General features: G+C 42.7%; 1 protein-coding gene across 3 annotated transcripts in view; it reads left to right on the plus strand.

Annotated features, from left to right (window-relative positions):
• FOCAD (focadhesin) overlaps positions 1 to 20449 on the plus strand; it is a 302554-nt gene that overhangs the window by 261097 nt on the left and 21008 nt on the right. For all 3 annotated transcript variants that reach the window (XM_004761826.3, XM_045079668.1, XM_013061093.2), the window contains 4 exons: positions 932 to 1034; positions 3406 to 3486; positions 17802 to 17930; positions 20250 to 20365. In XM_004761826.3, the coding sequence (XP_004761883.1) occupies positions 932 to 1034; positions 3406 to 3486; positions 17802 to 17930; positions 20250 to 20365 (429 nt within the window). The remainder of the gene's footprint in view (positions 1 to 931; positions 1035 to 3405; positions 3487 to 17801; positions 17931 to 20249; positions 20366 to 20449) is intronic.

Consider the following 20449-nt stretch of genomic DNA (forward strand, 5'->3'; position numbering starts at 1 on the left):
ATGGCCCCACATTCACCGAAAAACACGCACTGCCTCTGGGAAAAAAGCTGGCATTTTTGCGTTAACTGAAGTTGGCTTGGTTTCCTTTAAAAATGAAAATCTGACCCTGGAAGGGATGTTAGGCCCTTAGGACAGAGTAAAATGGGAGGCGATCAAAGGGCAGGACAGATATCTAAGAATAGTTGAGAAGAGCTAGTTCAGATGTCACAGATAAAAAGTGTTCGTAATAATTGGTCCTATTTCAAGTATTCTTATTTGCTTTGCACAGTAGTACTCTTACTATATATAGAACTTTGTAGATAGTCTTTTCATTTAGCATACTTTTTTCTTCCTGTAAATACAGCTGATTATTACATTTACCACATAAACAAGCTTTAGTAATTCATGCTTTGAGAAGGAAACATAAATCTCTGAACAGAAGAAACTCTCTTTTGCATGTAGGAATGTGATTCTCAGAAAAAGAATTATACCAAAACTTAAGTGCTTATAACTTGGGAGAAAAATCTATAAATGAAAACTTATTTAAGAAAATCTGTATTATAAATGATAAAGCAATAATAGAACATTACTTAAAGAAGAGAACAAAATAATATTTCCTTGCATTTTTAGAGTTATTTTATTCTTAAATATCTTAACACCCTTTTAAAAAAATTACTTTTTGGATTTTTTTCCCCTTTTTTAATAAAAAAAATTTCCTTTGAGACCAGTCATGATTGATTGATTCATCCATTCATTTCTTCAGCAACAATCCTTGATCACCTGTGTGTCCAGGTTTTAGTATACTAGACACGTGATATTATGTCTTGTCAGAGAACTTGTCATTAGCAGACAAGCCACCACCTCATAAAAGATAAATGATTTCCTCTGAGTGACCTTATATTAAACAGAGTTGGGATCTTGCCCAATTGAACTGTTACGCTTTCATCCATAGGTCATCAGTGTGTCTGGGGTGATAGGTCTTCAATCAAATGCTCTCTGGCTTCTAGGACATCTTCATCTGTCTACTCTGTCCTCAAGTCAGAGCAGAACCTCTGGTAAGATCAGAATCTTACAATACCGGGGCTGGCAGGTGGGGTTGCTACAGGGGCTGTGTACTTGGTTAAGAGCATTAACCTTTGCAGCCACTTTAAGTGGTGGGTGTTACCATCCCTCTTTTATGTCAGAAGAAGGAGAGGCTGTGGAGAACCTTCCTGACTTGCCCCAATACCATCACTCTTAAATGTCAGAAGAAGAGGGGCTTGGAGAGCCTTCTTGACTTGCCCAGGGTCACATGGCAATAGGTGGTGGACATGCAGTTGAACTCACCTCTGTCAGCCCCCAAAACCCATGCTCTTTTCACCGTTCCTCCTTGCCTCTCTCAGAGAACAGATTATGCCGTCTAACCCCATATTTCACAAATGAAGACACTGAGGCTTAGAAAGGTGACATGACTTACATGTGCAGTTAGTTTAGCGACAAAGCCAGAAAGTAGGAACAGGTCTTTGAAGCGCAGAAGAGAGTTCTTTTTATTTTCCTAGATGGCATTATAGTTTGTATAATACTCATATTTCATTAAAAGTCTCTTCCTATATGACTGGATTTCTTTGGACCCCTGCTTTTTGTTTTGTTTTGTTTTGTTTTTGACGGAGAGAGATCACAAGCAGGCAGAGAGAGAGAAGAGGAAGCAGGCTCCCCGCCGAGCAGAGAGCCCGAGCGGGGCTCGATCCCAGGACCCTGAGATTATGACCTGAGCCGAAGGCAGAGGTTTAACCTTATCCTGAGCCACCCAGGCATCCCAGGCCTCTGCTTTTAAGAAAAGAATGGAATACATGCATTTAAAGATATGCACATACTTGGCATTGAAATTAAAATTCTAGGTCTTGGGCGCCCGGGTGGCTCAGTGGGTTAAGCCTCTGCCTTCGGCTCAGGTCATGATCTCAGGGTCCTGGGATCGAGTCCCGAATCGGGCTCTCTGCTCAGTGGGGAGCCTGCTTCCTTCTCTCTCTCTCTCTCTGCCTGCCTCTCTGCCTACTTGTGATCTTTCTCTGTCAAATAAATAAATAAAATCTTTAAAAAAAAAATTCTAGGTCTTACCATCACAAGGCCTTTTCTGTTTCCACATTTTTAATAAAAAGCAATAACAAAGATTTGCAATTCCCACATGCTTAATTTAAGTTTGTACTTAAAGATTTTCTGAGGAAGCCTTCCCTGTAATACATGGGGACCTGGATTTGCTCCTTGCTCTTTACAGAATTTTGACCCACTGGCTCTCTTGGACTTAGGCCAGAGAGGTTAAGTACCAAAGATTTCTCATTAAAACCTACTGTCACATATGCCCTGACAGGTAGTCCAGAGATAGCATCACCATGAACACGTAGTACCGTAATTACTGTTCCCCTCACTTTCAAACACTCCATCGCTAGAGAAATAGGACATTTTCCACAGCATTCCCAACATAATGAACTTGAGACAGCTGGCAGTTGTCATGTTAAAATGGGAAAAAGGAAAAAAAACCCACCAAACTTAGTCATAGAGGAAACCTTAAGTAATGCTAGTTTGGAAGGGCAGTGGGCTCCTAAAGTGAGGTCCTGGTAAATTAGCAAGCTGATGGCAGGCTTTTGCTTTTTTACGTAGATTTTTAATCATTGTGCTCTGGGTTACATGGCCAGCCCCACATGTACTCAAGTCAGATGGTTGTGAACCGTCTCACACCAGGTTCATTGGAACACAGTGATTGTTATGTCTGGAAAAGTACAGATCCTTGTTTCTGTTGGAATTTTCCAGTTGAGCCATTTGTTGTGGCAAAAAGCATCTCATGAAGCAATTCTGGGGGACTGGGGAGGAAAAGAATTTAGGAAACTCCCCAGACTCGCCTCGCCTCCGTGTCACTGCCTCAGTGTTCCAGGTCAGCAGGCAGACCTGGTGATTTGGACATGCTGGTCACTGAGAGGTCCCCGCCTTCTGAAGTAACAGGCCAGCTGCTGTTATTACTGATTGTGGCATTTCCCTGGTTCATCGATCTGGCTCGGGATGTCCTCAAGTCGCCCCTAGAATGGTGGTCTCAGCCTACAGGCCAGCGGACTCCTTGCAGACACTGAAGGTCGCTGGACTGGGGCATATTGATGTGACAGTATGGAAAGGACTTTTTTTTTTAACCACTTCAGTGAAGTTTCAGTCCCCTGTGATTTTGCAGAATCTGCTAGGTTTACCACAATTTTTGCTTTGCTTGCATAGCCTAAGTGATTCCTTCATGGCCAGTCACTTAATCTAATAGAATTAGTTGCCACCACGAAGTGTTGTGCTAGATTAATGGCGTAAACATCCCTGCTTTGTCTCTCAGTTGATATGGCAGCAGGAGATCATTATCTTTCCTTCATTAGACCCGCCAAGTTCACTGGTTAATTTGATCATTTTCTGTCTCCACAGTTCCTACTGACTATAGCTATTTGCCTGAGAGCAGTTTTATTAGAGCGGCCATTGGCTTCTTCGTCACAGGAGGGAAAAAAGGCAAGTGAGCACATTTCTTGAATGTTACCATTCTTCTTATGCGTTAGGTTTGGGTGCGCCAAGCTTGCTTCTGTAGGATTAAACTATAATCAACATGAAGGAGAGAATATTTTCGTCTGCTAGACCAACTTTGCGGTAGAAATGACTACAAGGCCAACACACCATGTCTTCTCTTGGAATCATTGTATCTGACCTTGGGAGTGGTGGGGTGGGAGGGTGGTCAGGGGGATCTGTGAAGACCTTAATCTTTTTTCAAAAAGTATGAGCATGCATTTCTTTTCTTCTTAATGTTGAGTGGGTATTGACCATAAAAGAGAAAATGCAGCTGAGACCTGACTTGGAAGTAAGTCTTCTCCCTGGACCTTGAATGATGGCTCTCTGTTGTTGGAATCACTGGCTCTAGTTCTTAATTGTATCTTGTGTTCTTTTTTTTTTTTTAAAGATTTTATTTATTTATTTGACACAGAGAGATCACAAGTAGGCAGAGAGGCAGGCAGAGAGAGAGAGGAGGAAGCAGGCTCCCTGCTGAGCAGAGAGCCCGATGCGGGACTCGATCCCAGGACCCTGAGATCATGACCTGAGCCAAAGGCAGAGGCTTAACCCACTGAGCCACCCAGGCGCCCTTCTGTTCTTTTTCTCTGCAAACATTTGTCCCTGTGGGATTCTTTGTTGCGGCCACCCACATTAGAGCACAAGCAACCTGAAGACAGATGGATTCGCCTTTCGTTTTTAACTGGAGTCTGAATAATGCCATAGAAGTTTTTAAATAAATGCTCTCTACTGATACACATCGACCATTCAGCAATGCGAAGGCAAATGTATCCCTCTTGAGAATTTGAAAGCTCAGGAAATAGTTTCATTCATATAATATTCTTTTATTGATAGTTGCTAGTTTATTTCTTGCCTGGCCTTGTTGGGTCGATCTGGGCAAATCCAGTGCCTGCATTATGGTAAGACCATCCCAGTTTTGAGAGGAGTTTTTAAATAAATTAAACTGAAGAAATCTGGAGAACTCAGATTTAATTAATGAAGGTCATAAAAGAATAAAATCTTACTCTTGGAAGGGACATTAAAGGTCATGTCATCTGATTTCTCATTGAATATAGTAATCCCTGCAGCTTCCAGATTATAAACTAGTTTCAGAGTTTGGAGATAAACTCCTTTAGTTCCTAGAGTTCTTGAAACTGTAGTATTATTTTAGGGTCATGAGTTAGCATGACTGCTTTTACATACCCTCAGTAAAAATGGGCATATAGTTATGTCATTGTTGTACATAATATAGTTATATATTAAACGTGTAGTATATTACATGTAATATAGAGTTAATTGTTTATAGTGTCATAAATTAAGTCTATTTACGGTAGTATTATAGTAGAGATGTCTTCATTAGTAAGAAATTGAACTTTTACTGAAGGAGCATCTAAAATTTCCATAGCCAGGATAATTCTAGGAATATATATTTTGTTCCTTTTTTTTTTAGTTTGCTCATTGATATCTTACAAAAATTTTAAATGATGACAACATGAGTTATTTCCATGAGAAATAAAAATTCTTCAGACAAAAGAAGATACTTTTTTCTTTTCCAGTGAATAAAATGTAATGTGGACTCCCCAGATCCCTATTTCTTGGCAGACATGAATTTTCTCTGAATCCTGTGGGAAATTCAGGATTTCATGTTGGTTAAACATAACATTTTTATGATTACATAGTCATGGCACCACAGGAAATGTTCTGCTCTAGAATTGAAAAATCAGGTGGAGATGGCCTCAGTGACATTACTTGCAATCTTCCTGAAAGCCGTTTTAAGACAGATAAATGAAGTATTAAAAATGCCATATTACCAATCAGATTTTTGGCATTTTCAGGTTGTGGGAGAGGGCTGCCGCCTTGTCAGGTTTGCTGACTAGATTCAGAGGAAAATCTATTCAGCCTTACACATTACTAATGATGACCCCAGAGGAGTGGGCCGTGGGAGGCTGACCTCCGCCTCCGAAGCCCATTTACAAAAACAAAACCAGACCCTGCTCTGTGGGTCTAAATGGGATGGTCGAATGTGGAGGTGTGCATGCAAACGAGTGTTTTCTTCTTCAATATGCCCAGCTCATTTGAATTTTAATAACTCCCTTCTGAAGCAGCTTTTGAGTTTAAATGTCTGGATGTCACTCACTAGAGCCCAGTGGGGCTGCCGATAGGAAGGATGACGGCGTTGGTGAGCTCTTTTGAGGAAGAAATGGCTTTAGAGAATAAAAATCATGCATGGCCTAGGCAGGAGAGAGGAGACTTCAGGCGTGGTATGGCTTCACTGCCTCTGTGTGCTGCTTCCTAACTCATGAGAGGAAGAAAAATGTGATGACTTATCCTGGATCCACATTTACACCAGGACAGGCTAGGGCATCATCAGGGTTAGCCAATCAGATTTGAGAAAGTGGATGCAAGGCCCTGGTGTGTAATGCTTAGGGCTTTTCTCCTCCTTGGATCCACATTTTAATATTCGGATGATAGAATACACAAGACGTTCAGAACATCCATTCCTTCACACAGGCCAAATCTGAAAACCCGACAGATGAAAATCTTTCTAGTTTTTAAAGACTACATTTAATAGCTTTGAATATAACTGGTTTTTTGCTCTGCCCCAACGTTCTCCTTTCTTCCCTGATAACCATGACCTCTCATGGCAGATGTCATCAACATCATCATTATTTATTCCCATGGACATTTCTTCACGATGCTATTAAGATATTAAAATATGCTCAGAATCTATCTGCCTATCGTGGAATTATTATTATTTTTTCCCCTGAAGAGACTCTCAATTTTGACCCTTAGTTTTACTTCTTTTTTATTAATTTATTCTTATTTTCTGATCTTTGTTTTTCATAGCCATACTCAGATTTCATCGAGATTATATCTGTTTCTTTCATAAAACATTTAAAGGGGATCAAAAACACTAAATAAAAGCAATGGTTCACTTCTGGTGCTAACACCAGGTATTTCTACCTAATGACCGAGGATTATTTTTCTTAACATTCTGTTGCTGGGGAATGTGACTAGCTTTCCAAGCTTGTGTTTTTCTGTTAAGTTTTAAAGTTCACAGAAATATTATTTGAGGAAAGTATATTTAAATCCTTGCAATAAAATCTCTATGAATAGCATTTCCTTCTTGATCTGAATTCATTGGTCACTGATGCATGTGCGTAAGTGCTGGACTCTTGTATAAACTATAGGTAGATATATTTTTCATTGGTCGTTTTGGGTTATTAGCATGAGGTGTGTTTATTGGTGAGTGTAGTCAAAGGAAGCAGGATTAGTGAAGTCTGAGTATAGAGTAAACGATACGGGAAAGCTGTCCTGTTTTTCTGGTAAAATTATGAAGTCGGTTGCTGAGATTGTGTTAAAGTATTTTAATTTAGTAATAGTTTACCTATATAAAGCTTTTGACAAGTATTACTAGAAAGGAATACTTGTATATTATACTAAGTTCAAAAATGGTTTCAATCTCCTATAATCTCACCACCCAGAGATAGCCACATAGATATTCCAACACAGGTCCTTCTAGATATGTGTGTGTTAGATGATATTGAATCATAAAATTTCTTTTATTTTGTTGCCTGTTTTTAAAAACTTAAAACTTTTCATGTAAATGGACATAATCACTCATCTCCTCCAAAAGAAGATTTGGGGGAAAAGTACAAAAAGAATCCTTATGTCATTTCCTAGACATTTGTTAATGGGATATGTTTTGGGAGTATTTGATGGCTATTTTTGGTTATAAATACCATGAAAAATATTTGAAAGGAAAAAAAGTCACCAATTATCCCATGACTTCCTAACTGCTATTGTTGTTCTTTTTTTTAAGATTTTATTTATTTTTTTGACAGACAGAAATCACAAGTAGGCAGAGAGGCAGGGAGAGAGAGAAGGGGAAGCAGGCTCTCTACCGAGCAGAGAGCCAAACTCAGGGCTTGATCCCAGGACCTGGGACCATGACCTGAGCCAAAGGCAGAGGCTTTAACCCACTGAGCCACCCAGGTGCCCCTATCGTCATTTAAAAAAATATTCTCTTCAATTAGTTGCTTTTATGCACATGCAGTTTTTACATATTTCCAAATAAACATATACTTTGAATCTTTTATTATCATTTCCCTACCTTTCATTATATCTCCATAGTTACCATTTTTTAATGATGGTAGAATATTCCATCAACTTGATGGATCATAATTTAGCCATTTTTCTATGTGTCATTTAAAAAATTTCCATTATGGGGAACATCTCTATGCATGTAGCTTTTGCTTTTCTACATACAGGTTTCCTCAAGATACATTCTCAGCAACTTACAATTGGCAAAAGGATTTGGTGATGCTGGGGATGGCTTGGCCTCATTGTTCTTCGAAAGGATTGTACAGGTTTTGGTACCTCAGCCCTGGGTGCATGTGAAAAGCAGTATATTTTTGAGGTAAAATGCGTGAGAGTCACGCTGCTGCGGTTCGTGCCCCACTCCCACCACAGGTAGGCTATGTAATTTCAGACAAGCTGCTTAAGTCCCGAAGCCCCAGTTGCTTCTGTAAAGTGGAGAAAATAACTGAATCTTCTTTATAGAGTTTTGGTGAAGATTATGAGTCACATTATGTGACAGTGCTTAGAAAACAAAGTAAGAAACCCTTTCTAGCTATCATTTTACAAAGCAAACCAACATACAGATAAACAGATGATTACAATAAAAATCCATCAGGTATAAAATGATACCATAACACTGCTTTAATTTACATTTCATTGCCAGAAGGAATGAACACTTTTGCGTGTATTTACTATTCAAGAAGTTTACTTTTAAATTAAATTTAGACAACACTTTTTTAAAAAAATTCAATTACTTTGTTTTGAAGTAAGCTGTACACCCAAAGTGGGGCTGTGGGGCTTGAACTCACAGCCATGAGATCGAGAGTAGTATACTCTACTGACTGAGCCAGCAAGGCACCCCTAAGATTTGTACATTTTTTTTCTCTTACTTTTTGTTTTGAAATGAATCCGAACTTGTAAAAAAGTGAAAATAGCCAGAGAACCCTATTCAGGTTTCACTGACCATCCAAGTGATGTCTTTAGCAGAGAACAAATTTAATCCAGAATGTCACACTGCACTTAACCTGTCCTATCTCTTCAGTCTCCTTCAATCGGGAATAGTTCCTCAGTTGTTCTTTACCTTTCAAGACTTGAACATGCAGGGCGCCTGGGTGGCTCAGTGGGTTAAAGCCTCTGCCTTTGGCTCGGGTCGTGATCCCGGGGTACTGGGATCGAACCCCGTATCAGGCTCTCTGCTCAGCGGGGAGCCTGCCTCCTCCTCTCTCTCACTCTGCCTGCTTGTGATCTCTGTCTGTCAAATAAGTAAATAAAATCTTAAAAAAAAAAAAAAAAAAGACTGGAACATGCTTTTTGGATTTTTGTTTTTCGTTTTTTGGGAGTTTTTGGTGGTTTTTTGTTTTTTGGGGTTTTTTTGAAAGAGCGTGAGTGGGAGCAGGGAGGAGCAGAGGGAAATAGAGAAATTTTTTTTTTTTAAGATTTATTTTTTGTATTTTAGAGAGAGAGAATCCTCAAGCAGGCTCTCTGCTGAGCAGGGAGCCAGACATGGGTCTTGATCCCACACAAAAATTTTATTTCATGTAATTATTTGCTATTCTATTATTCATTATTTCAATCTTCATACTGTTCCATATTTGATCAGCGAGAACCTCTTTAAATTGGCTTTGTGTCCTTTTGACATGACCCCATCATTCTGTGAGTACATTGTTTCATTGTGGCCCAAGAAGATGTGCTAGGCTCATCTCGTATTATCCTCAGCTCTGTAACAGCCAGGTAGCTCAGGTTCCTTTTAGAGGGGAGTGATACTTCTAAACAAAGATCTGGGTACAAATTCTCTTTGTTCCTGAGATGATCACTGCTCCCAAGCTTTCTCAGTGAACAGTTGTTAGGAAATAGATACACATACCCTCTCTCTCTCTCTCTCACTCTCATATCTATATTCATTTTTTTATCTCAATATATATACATGGAAAGCCACTAGTTTATAGTAATATCTCCAATTCCAATTCAACACCACAGGGTTCATTGTACTTTTTTCCCTCTTTTCATATTTGTAACTCTCTTCCCTGAGAGTGAGAAACCGGCTCCATTTTTCTCCTAGAGCTTTTCATTTGTGGAGGCCCCCTGTATGCGAACAGTCTGCTGTCCCCACTGGGCCACAGCCCTGTGGAAGCCACCTTCCCCTCTTGGATCCTGATCCCCATTGGGCAGCCACCCTGCTTGGCAGCCTTCCTGGTGCAAAGGGGTCTGGGGATGTTATTGTAGTGATGAATTCTGAATGTTGTTGACCTGCTTCTACAGAACATCCTACCAAGTCTGAATATCTCACCTCTCAGAATCTTCAGCTGTTTCTAACTACTGTCTGGATTTAGAGTAGTTTCTGGCAGGGGCGAAGCATCTCTTCGACTCCACAACTAAGCCATGCTGTCATTATCTCAACCTGTGTGTTCTGCGACTTGGTCTAGAAAAATCCTAGTGACCCTTTCCATCTTGGTTTAAACATCCTTTCCTTATTCAGTGTTTCCAGACTAGTTTGGATTTCTTATGTTACATTTTCCAATGTTTCTCACAGTACTTGACATAGGAGTAGTTATTTTCTTAATTGTTTCTGACTCTTTGTTTAAAATCTCTCTTTCCCATTGGACTCTTGTTTCCTCAAGGACAGGAAGAACATAGGTGTTTTATCCTAAATGCTTTGAGAACAGAGTACTTGATGTTTAATCATTTTCAAATATTGGTTGATCTACAGCTCTGTGTGTGTGTGTGTGTGCGCGCGCGTACACGTATATTAAATAATTCTAAGCTAATTGCTTCTAAACAACACTGAGGATGGAGAAAATAACGGCATGTCCACACTATGCGAACAGCGCGCCGTGATGGGGATAGACGCGCCACCGGCTGTCAGCCGACTGCTTGTTACCAGACTTTTACTGGAGGGGTTACACATGTGTGTTGTGGCATTGAGATGTGATCCTCTGTGTAGCTAAAGTATGTGTGATAATGGGTCCTGTTGTAATGCATTATGTTCGGATATGCCGTTTATATCAAGGTTCTTTGAGGCTGTCAACTGGATGAGAGATTTAAAGCAACTTTGTATCTGGATTTTAAAACATCTGGATCCTGTTAACAAGGACTGTTAGGCCTTCTCAGTTCCAAAGCCATCGTCTCTAAAGCATTCCTGAATTTCTTTTTATCTAAGGCACTTACTTGAAAGACAAAGCACAGCCAAGAAGGGAGCTAATCATTCCCGTTGCTTAGACTTGGATTCCTGTGTCCAGCACTGAAGATCTCTGGGGAGCTAACCACGTGACTCTGTTCTCCCTTTTGGGGACTCCCCCCACCCCCCGCCCCCAACCACCACGTGCTTGGAACTGCCAAGTATTTTCTCCATTCCTAACAGTTACTATAATTCCTTTCATTCCAGTTAGTGTCAGAATTAGTTCCCTGCAAATAAAGCGGAAAATTTTGTGTGATTCTAGTTACGCCTCTCAGTACCAATGCTCTGCCCTTTTTTGAAAAGGGGAAGATTTATTGTGTCATAGCACTTACTTGATTTTCAAGCCTCTGTTCCCTGCTTCAAGGTCTTGTTTCTGACTCTTGCTTGTGCATCAGGTCAGTTCCAAAGAGTGGAGAAGCAAGGTGCAAAGTGTATAATGAAGTGTGGTTGTGTGTAGTTACATATAGTGCAAGTTGTTGGCGCAAGACTTCTTGTGTAAGCAATAAAATAGGGTGTGGTTTTGTGTGTGCCTGTGTGAAATGGTCATATTTTGCACTGGGTCCTAATGTTAGAGCACGTAGTGTCTGTCTTTCCTGATTCCCTAGATCCTCCAGAAACAACAAAATTTCTGTCGTAAATTCTGTAGAAGGACCTGGAATAAAATGTTATATAATTTTGAAAACACTTGACCTAAGAAAAAGAATTTAAAGGTATCTGCTTATGAATTAATGATTTCCAATGTAAAACTGGATTCATGTCCTTAATAGGAGAGAAAAGCAGTTCTATGCACAGATTTTTGTGTCCTGTCTGCCAGTTCATCAGGCCATTTCTGAGAATCACATGCCAAAACGACCCCAAAAATGCGGCTTCATTTTCTGTATGTGATGTCTACTTTGCTGCCCACATTATAGGGACAGTTGCCCCATGTGTGTAACCAGGATGGTGTTCTGGGAATGGCCAACCAGTTAATTCCTAGCATAGCATTTTGATTTTTATCACACCTGATTCTTTCCTTGTCGGTGTGTCTGTCCTCTCATTAGAATATAAGTGCCATTAGTGAAGGTGCCTGTTCCGTCTTGTTGAACACTCTTACTCATGTCTGGAACAGTGCGTGGTACCCTCTTGATGCTCAGTGATTGAATGAATGATTTTTTTTTTCTTTTTTTTGGTGAATATGTTTACTTTTTTTGGTCAGAAATTCTTCTCTTTGTAAAAGCAGTGGTAAATTCCCTGATAATACTTCCTGCACTCCTGGTATTGTGTCTTAAGATGGAATAGAAATAAAGCTTCAGTTATTGGTAGCAGAGGTAAGAAACATGATAGATGTGTTGAACTTTTAACATTTTTAGAAAGCGAAAAAGCGCTTGTCAGAGGGGAGAAAAACATCACTGGAAGGTATACTACTAGTTTTCCCTTTCCAGGTTGGCAGAGGCAAGGGTAAGGAGGAAGTAGGTTAGTTGGTGACTAGTCTAAGAAAACATACTGATTTTTGAGGTCCTGGGATTGAGCCCCGCTTCAGCTCCCTGCTCAGTAGGGAGTCTGCTTCTCCCTCCCTCTGCCTCTGCCCTTTCCCCCACTCATGCTCTCTCTAACAAATAAAATCTTAAAAAAAAAAATGCTGATTTTTGAGGTGGCTCTAACTGGAAATAAGAATGTAAAACATCAGGAAAGGCCTGGATGAGTACCGTGGATTTACTCGTCATCAATATATGAATGGGGAGTCTGCTTCTCCCTCTGCCCATCTCATTTGTGCTCTCTCTCTCTCTCTCTTTCTGAGAAGAAGAACCGGACTCCCTGCTGAGCAGAGAGCCCAACATAGGGCTCAATCCCAGGACCCTGAGATCATGAGCTGAGCCAAAGGCAGATGTTGAACCAACTGAGCCACCCAGGCACTGTTTTAACCATTTTAAAATGTTCAGTTCAGTGGCATTTCGTGGATTCACAGTGTTGTGCAAGCATCACCACTATGTAGCTCCCACATATTTTCAGCGCCCCAAAAGGAAACCTTGTGCCCATTGAGCAGTTGGCTCCCCATTTCCCCCAGCCCCAGCAACCACTAATCTGCCTCTGTCTCTGTGGATATGCCTGTTCTATATGCTTTATTTAAGTGAAATCGTACACTGTATGGCACTTTGTGACTGGCTTCTTTCACTTTGCATAATGCTTTCAAGGTTCACCCATGTTCTGGTGAACATCAGAATTGCATTCCTCTTTACAGCTGAGTAATATGCCATTGAGTGAATATACACTTTATTCATTCATTCATCAGTTGATGGACATTTGGGTTGTTTCTGCCTGTTATGAGTGGTGCTGCTATGAAGGTTTGTGTACGAGTCTTTGTTTAAACACCTATTTTCAATTCTTTTGGACATATGTGAGTGCAATTGCTGGGTCCTATAGTAATCCTGTGTAATTTTTCAAGAAACTGCCAAACTGTTTTTCCATAGTGGCCATACCATTTTATATGCCTGCCAGCAATGTATGAGGGTTCTGATTTCTCTACACCCTTGCCTGGTAAACCATTATACCCTCTGTTCATCTGGCTGTTTCTCCAGTCACCAGGGCAGCAATTTGCCATGTGTTCTGTCCTCTGTTGCAGAACCTAGAATTGTGGATTTTTTAGTCTGTTCAGCTTTTTACTTGTTATCAGGACAGCGTGGCGACTTTCAAGCTACTTACATGCAGAACTGGAAACCAGAAGTCATTCCTTTTAACTTCTATTAATTGTAAAAAAGCACAATGTGAAATTTACCATCTTGGCCATTTTTTAAAAGATTTTTTTAAAAAGATTTTATTTATTTATTTGACAGACGAAGATCATAAATAGTCAGAGAAGCAGGCAGAGAGAGAGGAGGAAGCAGGCTCCCCACTGAGCAGAGAGCCCGATGCAGGCCTCCATCCCAGGACCCTGGGATCATGACCTGAGCCGAAGGCAGAGGCTTTAACCCACTGAGCCACTGAGGCACCCCTAAAGATTTTATTTATGTATTTGTTAGAGAGGCAGAGAGAGAGAGCATGAGCAGGGAGAGGAGCAGCAGGCAGAGGAAGAAGCAGGCTTCCCACCAAGCAAGGAGCCTGATGTGGGACTCGATCCCAGGACCCTGGGATCATGACCTGAGCTGAAGGCAGACACTTAACTGACTGAGCTACCCAGGCGTTCCACCATCTTAAGCATTTTTAAGTATATGGTTCAGTAGTGTTACATATGTTCACATTGTTGTAAAAACCAATCTCCAGATGATTTTCATCGTGCAAAACTGAAGCTCTGTACCTATTAAATAATGTCTACCCTTTCTCCTGCCCCATTATCCCTGGCAGCCATCATTCTGTTTTCTGTTTCTCTTAATTTGACCACTTAAATACCTGATATAAAGAGACTTGTACAGTATTTGTCTTGTTGTGACCGTGTTGTCTCATTCAGCATAGTGTCTTCAAGATTCATTTATGTTGTAGCATATGACAGAATTGCCTTTCTTTCTTTTTTTTTTAGTAAGTAATATCTTTTTTTTTTAAGATTTTATTTATTTATTTGACAAACAGAGATCACAAGTAGGCAGAGAGGCAGGCAGAGAGAGAGAAGAAAGCAGGCTCCCGGCTGAGCAGAGAGCCCAATGCAGAGCTTGATCCCAGACCCTGGGACCATGACCCTAGCCGAAGGCAGAGGCTTTAACCCACTGGGCCACCCAGGTGCCCCTGCCTTTCTTTTTAATATTGACTACTGTTTCATGTGTGTATCAATCACATTTTTTTCTCCATTTATCCACTGACTGATGTTTGGGTTGCTTCTGTTTTTTGGCCATTGTGAATAGTACTGCTGTGAACAGTGGTGTACAAACATCTCTTTAAGATTTCTGCTTGTAATTCGTTTGAATATATGCTCAGAAATGGGATTTCTAGATCATATGGCAGTTCTGTTTTTAGCTTTTTGAGGCGCCATCATACTGTTTTCCATAGGGGTTCTACCACTTTATAATCCCACTGACAGTCCACAAGGGTTCCAGTTTCTCTAGTTTCTGCACATCTTTACCAACGCGTGTTATTTTCTTTTCCTTTCCTTTTTAAAAAATAGTAGTTGTCCTAATGGATGTTATCTCATTGTGAGATATTATCTCATTGTGGTTTGATTTGCAATTCTCTACTGATTAGGGATGTTGAGCATCTTTCCAAATTATTATTGATTCTTTGTGTATCATCTCTAGAAAAACTCTACCCCTGCTTCTCCTTTCCCATATGCAGCATCTGCTGATTCTGCTACTTTTCTGCTGATTTAACCTCTGCTTCTCCTCTTTACCTATGCTTTTCCTTTTTGCAGCTGTTTATCCTTTAGCAGACTTTGCCCCAACTTCTGCTTCCCCTCTTCCCAGGACTGCTGATTCTGCTGGCTTTTCTGCCTCAGCTTCTTCTCCTGTCCTCCTTTCTGCAGCATTTGCCCTTTTGCTGATTGAACCCACCTTAGCTTCCCCTTTGTTCTGTGCCTTCTCATTTTGCTGCCTCTTCTGCCTCAGCTTTTCCCTTTTCTTGTGCTTTTCCTTTCTACAGCTGTTGTTTCCTTTACAGATTCTGTCCCCACCTCAGCTTCCCCTTTGTTCAGTCCCTGCTGATCGTGCTGCCCCTTCTGTCTCAGCTTCTCCCTTTCCCTGTGCTTCTCCTTTCTGCAGCTGTTGTTCCTTTTTCGGATTCTGTCCCCACCGCAGCTTCCCGCCCGTTCAGTCCCTGCTGCTCGTGCTGCCTCAGCGTCTCCCTTTCCCTGTGCTTCTCCTTTCGCAGCTGTTGTTCCTTTTTCAGATTCTGTCCCCACCGCAGCTTCCCGCTCGTTCAGTCCCTGCTGATCGTGCTGCCTCAGCGTCTCCCTTTCCCTGTGCTTCTCCTTTCTGCAGCTGTTGTTCCTTTTTCAGATTCTGTCCCCACCGCAGCTTCCCGCTCGTTCAGTCCCTGCTGATCGTGCTGCCTCAGCGTCTCCCTTTCCCTATGCTTCTCCTTTCTGCAGCTGTTGTTCCTTTTTCAGATTCTGTCCCCACCGCAGCTTCCCGGTCGTTCAGTCCCTGCTGCTCGTGCTGCCTCAGCGTCTCCCTTTCCCTGGGCTTCTCCTTTCTGCAGCTGTTGTTCCTTTTTCAGATTCTGTCCCCACCACAGCTTCCCGCTCGTTCAGTCCCTGCTGATCGTGCTGCCTCAGCGTCTCCCTTTCCCTGTGCTTCTCCTTTCTGCAGCTGTTGTTCCTTTTTCGGATTCTGTCCCCACCGCAGCTTCCCGCTCGTTCAGTCCCTGCTGCTCGTGCTGCCTCAGCGTCTCCCTTTCCCTGTGCTTCTCCTTTCGCAGCTGTTGTTCCTTTTTCAGATTCTGTCCCCACCGCAGCTTCCCGCTCGTTCAGTCCCTGCTGATCGTGCTGCCTCAGCGTCTCCCTTTCCCTGTGCTTCTCCTTTCTGCAGCTGTTGTTCCTTTTTCGGATTCTGTCCCCACCGCAGCTTCCCGCTCGTTCAGTCCCTGCTGCTCGTGCTGCCTCAGCATCTCCCTTTCCCTATGCTTCTCCTTTCTGCAGCTGTTGTTCCTTTTTCAGATTCTGTCCCCACCGCAGCTTCCCGGTCGTTCAGTCCCTGCTGCTCGTGCTGCCTCAGCGTCTCCCTTTCCCTGGGCTTCTCCTTTCTGCAGCTGTTGTTCCTTTTTCAGATTCTGTCCCCACCGCAGCTTCCCACTCGTTCAGTCCCTGCTGATCGTGCTGTCTCAGCGTCTCCCTTTCCCTATGCTTCTCCTTTCTGCAGCTGTTGTTCCTTTTTCAGATTCTGTCCCCACCACAGCTTCCCGCTCGTTCAGTCCCTGCTGATCGTGCTGCCTCAGCGTCTCCCTTTCCCTGTGCTTCTCCTTTCTGCAGCTGTTGTTCCTTTTTCAGATTCTGTCCCCACCGCAGCTTCCCGCTTGTTCAGTCCCTGCTGATCGTGCTGCCTCAGCTTCTCCCTTTTCCTGGGCTTCTCCAGCTGTTGCTCCTTTCACTGACTCTGCGCTCGCCTCTGCTTCCTCCTTGTTCAGCCCCTCCTGATCGTGCTGCCTCTTCTGCCTCAGCTTCTTCTTCTCTTGCACTTGTCCTTTCTACAGTTGTTGCTCCTTTTCTGACTCCACCCCTTTACTTCATTCTCTTTCAGTTCCTGCTGATTCTGCTGCTTATCTGCTGATCCTTACCTCTTTTTCCTTTTCCTGAGTCTACTGCTCTTTCTGCTGATGCTGATTTCCCTTATGCCACGTGTGTTGATCCAGCCGCTCTTGCTTCTCCTTGCTATTTTAGTTTTTTGCACATCATTTCTGGCTCCCTTCAAACTTCACTTTTATATGGCCCTTAGTGGCTACTCGAACTCTGACTGTGTGTTATGGCTCCACTCATAATTACTCAACTGTTTCATCGTGTCATTTTCAAATTAGCCTCCTTCTAAAAAAACACAAACAATGTGCATAAACAGTGAATTTTGGATCACTGAAAAAAATAACATCAAATTTAAAAAATTATGGTAAAGCTATGTACTGTCATAGAGAGCTTATCAACTGGGATATTAGCTGTATCGTAGGTGCTCACCCCTGGAGCCTTCAGCCATGGCCCAGGCTGCAGAGTCAGTGCTGTGGAGAGGGGGCTGCAGGCACCAAGGGACTTCGTGGTGGTTTGAAGGGACTATGCCCGAGTAGGCAATAGTTCCCTCCTTTTCTGGAAGTGAGTGAATGAATAATGAGGCAATAATGGGAATCGGTTACTCTTTTTAGAAAGTTGGATGAAGTACCACAGGTGAGGAGGGAAGACAGTTAAGTAGTAATGTGGGACGTGTCTGTCCGGGCGAGAGGGGGCGACTGAAGGCGAATAGGAAGGAGAAGCCCCGGAGGAGCAGGCTTCTGTAACAGACAGGGTTGAGACTGAGAGCACAGAATTGAAGGCCCGACCGCAGTTGCAGGTGTGCCACCAAATCGTTTGAAACTGGAAAGAGGGAAAGTTGGCATTTCCCCCTCTCACGGTGCTGTCAAGGTGTCTCACTAATTTGTTTCCTTTCTGTCGCAGGTCCCGAGTCTGTGCCTCCTTCCCTTCTCAAAGTTGTGATGAAACCCATCGCAGCTGTCGGAGAAAGCTACCAGTATCCTCCTGTGAACTGGGCCGCACTCCTCTCTCCACTTATGAGGCTAAACTTCGGTAAATATCAAATGTTTTTAGGCCTTCGGACCCTGCTTTTAGGATGTGACCTGAAGAGAAAGAGAGATTCTGGGTCACAGTCAGTGGTGACTGGAGAGACCTTTGGGATCTTGAGGTTTGTCTTCTTGGATGGAAGAGCTGGGTTACTTCCACCGAGTCACTTTCTAGATCGCTTAGGCTGAGCAGGAGGAGGAGGTCTGAAGACACAGGCCAGGTGCACTCATCAAAGCAGTGCTTGGCTGACGTGTGCCTGTTGCTGCGTGTGTGGGGCAGGTCCCAGAAAGCCCGGTTTGATGGTCATCACACTGCACATCTCTGAGAGCTCTAGGATTCAAGGAAGCCCCCTGTGGCATGGAGCATTAGTTTTCTGTTGCTGCTGGAACAAGTTACCACAGATTTAGTGGCTTGAAGCACATCAAATTTATCAGTATATAGTTCTGTCGATCCGAAGTCCAGCATGGTTCTTGGCCACGGCATCGTTCTTTCCTAGATGCCCTGAGGAGTGTTTTGGTCTGTGTTTTTGTCCCCCCAAAATTCATATGTTGAAATCCTAATCCCTAGTGTGTTGGTATGTGGGGCCTTTAGGAGGTAAGTAGGTCATGAGTGTGGAGCCCTCTGAGGCCCCTGAGAGCTCCTTAGCCCCTCCCGCAGTGTGAGGACACAGCGAGAGTTGGCATTCTACAGCCGGGGACACAGGGTTCCACCAGAACCCGACCATCCTGGCACCCTGATCTTAGACTTCCAGCTGCCAGAACGATGACAAGCATATTTCTATTGTTTATAAACCAGCCGTTCTGTGACATTTTGTTAGAGCAGCCCAAGCAGACGAAGGCTGGGAGAATCTATTTCTCTCCCTTTCCCAGCTTCTAGAGGCTGCCCACATTCCTTGGCTTGTGTCCCCCTGTTTCTTCCTCTTCAAAGCCACAACCTTGTCACACTGTCCTCTTCCTAGTTCTTTCCTTACAACCAGGAAAGGTTTTCCACATTAAAGGCTCATGTGATTAATGGGTCCATTTGCATAATCCAGGATAATCTCCCCACCTCAGCAGTCCTTAACCTCAATCACTTCTCAGAAGTTCCTCTGCCAAGCAGGGTAACACAACATAGTGACAACTCCAGGCATTGAGATGGCAGCATCTTTAAGGGCCGAGGTTCTCTTTACCACAGATACTTTGTGAGGAGAGACAGAGGGAGCACACGCCTCTCATTCACCTACCACAGCCTCTTTTATGATGTTAGCGTATGCAGATTTAATCCCATGTACTTGCCCCCCCCACCTCAAGAAAAAGATTGGGGAGAACCACCTTTTAACAGTGCTGTATTACTCTGTGTGTGTGTGTATTTGCAGTGTTTGCTCTGTTATTTACAGTGGGGTGCTCGCTTACATATGATATGCAGAAAGACTTGTAAATTGTAATTTATGTACAACTGAAAGGATAATCAAAGATGATTTTGACTATACACAGGTTTTGCACTTAAATGCTTTCATTTTAACCTAATACCTCTATAACTATGATGTCACCGTACCGTGTTTCTGGAGATTTCGTTTGAAAAGTATGTTCTCCGGAGCCTCCCCTGTTTTTATGCGGTGTATTAAAAATGTTTGTGTTTTAGCATAAATCCTTAGAAAAAAGAAGAAAAGGTCTGGTTGGGAAAATATGCTTGCTGATGGGAATCGGGCTAATAAAAGTCTGGACTGCAAGAGAATGTGGTGACCATTTTTTATTTTTTTTAAGATTTCTATTTATTTACTTGACACAGAGGGAGAGAACACAAGTAGGCTGAGAGGCAGGCAGAGAGAGAGGGGGAAGCAGGCTCTTCTATGAACAGAGAGCCTGATGCGGGGCTCGATCCCAGGACACTGAGACCATGACCTGAGCCAAAGGCAGAGGCTTACCCCACTGAGCCACCCAGGCACCCCATGTGGCTACATTTTTAAGTCCTTCTGGACATAAACAGATTTCTCTGTCTTCAGAATGAAAGGTGGAGAGGAGGGGAAAACAGAGACAGGGAGTTAGTTTATCTAGAATTTTTCTCAAGTTTTTGTTAGTATTAGATTCTTTAGATTTCTTAGGACATCACAAGAGAAATTTCCTGAGCGAGATCATGGCCCTTGTCAGTTCCAAGACTTAAACCTCTGCTGCCAGTGGGTACAATCTTTGCTTCATAGTGGAAAGGTCACTTGGCATATCTTTTGGTTCACTCAAGTACTGTTCCTGGGAGAAGTCATACCAGCAGGCACTTTGATTTGAGACATGGAAGCCTGACAGTGAGTCCCAGGAGAAGCTGTATTACCTATATTCTTGTCTACTCTTGCAGGGGAAGAGATCCAGCAGCTGTGCCTTGAAATTATGGTGACACAGGCGCAGTCATCCCAGAATGCAGCTGCGCTCTTGGGACTGTGGGTGATGCCGCCACTGATCCACGGTTTGAGCGTAAGTCACATTTAAGGGTGCTGGGCAGCAGGCGGATACGATTCTTTTGGGGGAGAGGAATGCTCATTTCTGTGTGCAGTCTCA

This window comes from Mustela putorius, unplaced genomic scaffold (genome assembly GCF_011764305.1).
Source record: "Mustela putorius furo isolate JIRA1106 unplaced genomic scaffold, ASM1176430v1.1 tig00000421_pilon_pilon_pilon, whole genome shotgun sequence".
Taxonomy (NCBI): Eukaryota; Metazoa; Chordata; class Mammalia; order Carnivora; family Mustelidae; genus Mustela; species Mustela putorius.